Source organism: Labrus mixtus, chromosome 23, assembly GCF_963584025.1.
Source record: "Labrus mixtus chromosome 23, fLabMix1.1, whole genome shotgun sequence".
Classification (NCBI taxonomy): Eukaryota; Metazoa; Chordata; class Actinopteri; order Labriformes; family Labridae; genus Labrus; species Labrus mixtus.
Genome location: NC_083634.1, coordinates 5,625,354 through 5,630,817, shown reverse-complemented (window position 1 = coordinate 5,630,817; position 5,464 = coordinate 5,625,354). Strand labels below are relative to the sequence as shown.

General features: G+C 46.2%; 1 protein-coding gene across 1 annotated transcript in view; it reads right to left on the bottom strand.

Moving 5' to 3' along the window:
- afap1 (actin filament associated protein 1) overlaps window positions 1-5,464 on the bottom strand; it is an 81,030-nt gene extending 75,566 nt beyond the window's left edge. Inside the window, exon 1 of the mRNA XM_061031363.1 lies at window positions 5,368-5,464. Within this exon, the coding sequence (XP_060887346.1) occupies window positions 5,368-5,392 (25 nt within the window). The 5' untranslated portion in view covers window positions 5,393-5,464. The remainder of the gene's footprint in view (window positions 1-5,367) is intronic.

Here is a 5,464-nt window from a genome sequence, read left to right as displayed (position 1 = left end):
CTAAAATCGCCCGGTCCCTGGTCCCGTCTCCATGGCAACAGTCTGTTGATAAGGGCCGCTGTATGACCGACTCTGCTCTGTTACTTTTTACTAAATGTTTTATATTTTAGATCACTTTTTACTCGATCAGACACGGAGCGAGGAGGATGTGGATACAAGACAAAACTACGGGGAATATCATACATTTGGAAAAGAGCGCCGGTGACGTCGACAGCGCCTTTCTGAAAAGCTGAAAGATTTTCAATCCGAAGTGCATGGAGCAGCCGCACAAAAAAGTCGGGCGCGCTCGTGACAAAAAATACCGGGCGCTGCGCGTTTTGTCCAGGCCCCGCTTTCTGCTACGAACGCTCTCTCCTCATTGCAGGTGGACACGACCTGGCTCTAGGTCTCGTTTTCAAAAACATGTGAGACCACAGGTATGGGGACAGTTTAATCCTCCGCACACTCACACCGGACGATTCAGGCGGACCTCGACACCACACACCTGGAGATTCCACAGACACAGAGATCTCACAGAAACTTGTGGGATTAAACGTGACCCCAGAAGAAAAGCGCCACTCCACTCGGCTCCGATCCAAATACAAACCATATCCGCTGCAAGCACGCCGTCAAGCTGAACAGAGCAAATCGACTCAGGACAGGAAGTCAGACAAGGGAACGCACAGAGCATCCAGTCAATTTCAAAATAAAACACAATATTTAGTCTCCTGATCGCATATCACTGAGAGCTCTGATGATTAGAAAAAAAACCTCCTGGAAACACCAATTCAACTCTTCAAATGACTGGCAGGCAATCTGCTCCAAGGTGACTAAATCCCAGAATGTTAAACTCTGAAGAAGTTCTGGGGGTCAAATAAGCGAGTTTCAGTGTTGATGCATCACTCTACAGGTGATCCGTGTTCCTCTGGGGGGAGAAAGGGGTCACAGAGGCTGAACTATCCAAACACATTAGCTGTGAGCTGCAGAGACCGGCCGTGTCCCAACATGAAGCTCATCACCTCGGCGCGGCTCCGTTACTCAATCACACATTTCTGTCTGCACACAAGCAGCGAGAGGCAGAGAGACGGACGAGGACGGAGACACACACACACACACACACACACACACACACACACACACACACACACACACACACACACAGACAGGGTTTACCTTAATCATCTGAACTCTCCTCGGGGCAGAACTCTATATTTAACCTGTTATGGAGTCTTAACGGGTTATTAGTGATTAGCCCGTTCCTTAGCAGCCATTACTCAAACTCTGTGACCTGGATTTGACACCACAGCTGATTCCACACACACATTTCTCTCGGTTCACATTTGACTTGGGTTCTGATAATCATCTGCGTGTTCAGTACGTCCTCATCCTGTTTGATTGCTCATACCCGATGGTCTTACCACAGACACTTCTCACGGCCGTGTGGCGAGAGGGAACCGGACAAGTCAAAGAGTGATGTAATCAAAAAACTCTTCATGAACTCCTCGGAGTGTGACAAACAGGAACGTGTAACTTGTGTCATTCTGATTCAGCTCAGTCCGTTGAAGTGTTACTGAGACCTCGATAAGGTGACAACACTCAGCTTTGAGTCTAAGTTTCCCCCGGTGGTAATGCAGCCCAACAAGTATTTTACCCCGCCATAAAGCACGGTGATGACTGTAAAACTGTTGACACACTTCCTTCAAATGCAAACAAGGTCGATTACTACGCTCTGAGTCAGGACGCTTTCATTTCAACACATTTTACAAACGAAGATTAAAAAATTCTGAGGCGTCAATTATCGGCCAACTTGGTGGCCTCAAAGGGATTAAACAAGGAGGACAGAACGTTGTCTTATCTGAATGAATGAGTGACCGACTTCAGACACCCAAAACCGTGTTTGATGTGTCAACAGAAAATGCAACATAAGGGTTAGTTCCCTTATTTCATGATAGTCTCTGCACTGTCTGACCACACCACACTGTGTGGAAGTGTACTTCTGAAAAAAACCCTTCTTGTTCTGGCTCTATTACACCCACACACACACACACACACACACACACACACACACACACACACACACACACACGAGCAGTGATAGTGCACATACATGCACACATTCCCCAGACCAAATATTTCATCATGTTTTCTTCTTCATGACTTCTGAGCATGAGGGCCGAGTCCTCACCTGCAGGCAAACACCTGGACCCGAGACGGTCGAGAGAGACCAGAAAGACAGAGAGAGAGAGGGAGAGAGAGAGGGAGAGAGAGAGAGAGAGAGAGAGAGAGAGAGAGAGAGAGAGAGAGAGAGAGAGAGAGAGAGAGGAGACAGACTGAAGGCCGGGAATGTTGGCCTGAAGCACATCACAGAGGGATTCAGATACAGTAAGAGGGAGGGGAGGGAGAGGAGACAAAGGAGTGCTGAAGAGGAAAGAGGAGACGGGGAATGAGGGAAGACAAAGAGGGTAAGGAGAGGAAGGAGGAACAGACAAAGAGGGGAGAGGAGCAAGGAGGAGAGGGAGAGTGTAGAGATGAGGATGAAGACACCAGTAAAACAATGGACTTGTTTTTATGCTAATACTTTCAACATGAAGCTTCAGGGGTTCAACATGTGACGTCACTCAGGCTTTCTCCATTCATATTTACAGCCTATGCTATCCAACGTTACCATGGCGTCTCCACACACACACACAAACACACACACACAGGACCCAGGTGTCCATTAGTGATGATGTCATCAGAAGAGACATTTGTGTGGGGACAGTTTTAAAGCCTTAAAGCTTTAACCAGCGTCTGTTTTTAACATTTATATAATCATATAATCATATTCCAAAACTCCCAGCATATACAGGTACATTCTTTCACTGTCACAAAGGATTGTGGGTAGTGTAGTTCTTTACCTAAGATCACAAATAAACCATGTTTTTCTTCAAACAAAGTTGATCTCAGACAAAGTTGTGTCTCCTACAGGAGCATAAACAATCGCTTCACACTCGTGTAGCTCGTGGTCAGTCGACCTGTGATGGTTATGACATCATGGCTGATGATCAAATCCACCGTGGAGAACATGAAGGTGATGTTTACTTCCTGAACCTCACTGTTGAGCTGCACAGAACGTGTCTACATGTTGTGTTTAAACACAGTTGACTTCTAAGCTCATCTACTTCCTGTTCCTGACGTGCAGTAACCCATCACCCTCCACTCAGAGCTCGCAGTAAGAATCTCTTTGTTTACTGTAAGGCTCGCCGCTCTTCCCCCCCCCCGTGTGTCTGCAGGTCACACTGTCGGCTCACAGCTCCATCCTCTCTACAAACAGGATGTATATAATTGATCTGCCCACCATTGTCCATTGTGACGCCGAGACCGGCTGTGGTGGAGCCGGCCTGGACTTCCAAGAAACCGAGGAAATACCGAGCCTCAGGCCCAAACACACACACACACACACACACACACACACACACACACACACACACACTCAGAAGTGCACACGTCCAACTCGGGGTAGGAATAAAAAAAAAGGCTGTAAATGTGTAAAGAGTTCATGTAAACAAATGTAGGACTGAGGTGAGGAAGGTGGAGACGATGATACATAAACAGAGTGTGCTTCAGTAAGGTCTCAAAGTTTATGTAAGGTCTGGACGTCAAACCTTTTACCACTTTTTATATCGAGCTCACGAGTCAACTGTGAACTACAGAAAGCCGACATGAACTCTTTTGTTGTTTTTTCTTCCAGGCATCAAAATCGTTTTTTACAGCTCACTCAAAAAAAAATCGATAGGGGTTTACAGTATATCGCCATGTGCTGCTTTGAATCGTGCATCCATGATGTTTCTGCAGAGCTGTGATGTCACTTTTTTTTTTTTTAAAGATTTATTTTTAGGCTTTTTTTGCCTTTAATGGAGAGATAGGACAGTGGATAGAGTCGGAAATCAGGGAGAGAGAGAGAGAGAGAGAGAGAGAGAGAGAGAGAGAGAGAGGGGGAATGACATGCAGGAAAGAAGCCGCGGGTGGGATTCAAACCTGGTCCGCCCACTTGGAGGACCATAGCCTCCATACAATGGGGCACACGCACCAACCACTGCGTCACCAGCGCCCTGTGACACAGAAGTGAGGAAAAACTTCCTTTGAGCACATCAAACATGAGACCGCTCCACTTCCAACAACGGTTAAAAACTGGTTAAAAAAAAAAAGGAAACGAACGCTGTAAAAACAAACGCCGCCAAACTGTAAACGGCTAATGTTGATCTTTCCGAGTCATTTCAAACGCTTTCCTTTTCTTTATCCCATCAACTGTTCCAGCCTAATTAGTCTTCACCTCATACTTTGTCTGTCCTGTCGCTCTATTGTATGTGATTCATTGGATTTGTCCCACATCAATGAGCCGCCTGGAACACTCCCCCCTCCCCCCTCCCCTCAATCCACAGTCTGGTGCATGAAATCAGGAAGAGGGGTGCAGGGGTAGGGGGGGTCACCAGATCAGCTGATGCCTGTGGCTCTGAATCCAAAGATAATAACATCCTCGAAAATCAAGATGTCAACATTTTTAAAAAAAGACTCATAAATCACTTTTTTTTTTTACGATGTCCTGTATCTTTTTAACCACTAACATAAACTCTATTAAACTAAATCATCTGTCTGTTCATTTGCTCACTGCCTCTCTATAAAGACCTTGGGAGCTGTCGTCTGGAGGTCATCGCATGGAGAGCTGATGGAGATCCAGGCCTCCAGCTGGTCTCCCCCATCCTCCCCCCCACCCCCCTCCCTCTCCTCCTCCTCCTCCTGCAGGGGGATGCTGGGAGCAGCCTGCAGCCCGGGGCATCACACATCCTCCAATCAGCCAATTAATCACAGCCCTCCCTCTTCCTCCTGTCCTCTCCTCCTCCTCTGCCACATGGTCCTTTGTACCTCTTACAGTCTCATCCACAACACTGAAGCTGCTCTACACTTTCTCAATATGATCTATACTCAAATACAGCAGGAAAACACAAACAAGCGGCCGCAGCGTACTTGAAATCATTTCAATATCACTAACTGTCACAATAAAAGGACTAAAGAAAGAGTTAGTAGAAGGATGCTGTTAAGATAAAACAGTCAAAAAAACACAAAAATATGTTGGAAATATTACAATGACAACAACAGAACGCGATGAAAGACAAAGAAAAAACAACAAAGTCGCCAGCAGGCCAAACACGCAATTTTCTTTAAAACATTAGAACATGAAAACAAACAAACGAGAAGAAGAAGAAGAAGAAGAAACGTCCTCCCTCCCGTCATCACTCTCTCTCTCTCTCTCATCCACTGAAACAAACCGAGCTAATAACTAACAACTCAAAACAAAGAGGTGAGTGAAAGTCGGACATTAAAAGTGTTCGGACGCGGTCAGCTGCTCACCTTTGTCGTTTTTCTCCTTCTCCATGTTTTAAATTAATGTTTGTCTCGGACCGGTGACAATAGAGGCAGGGCGGGTGTGCCCGTTGATGAATCCCCC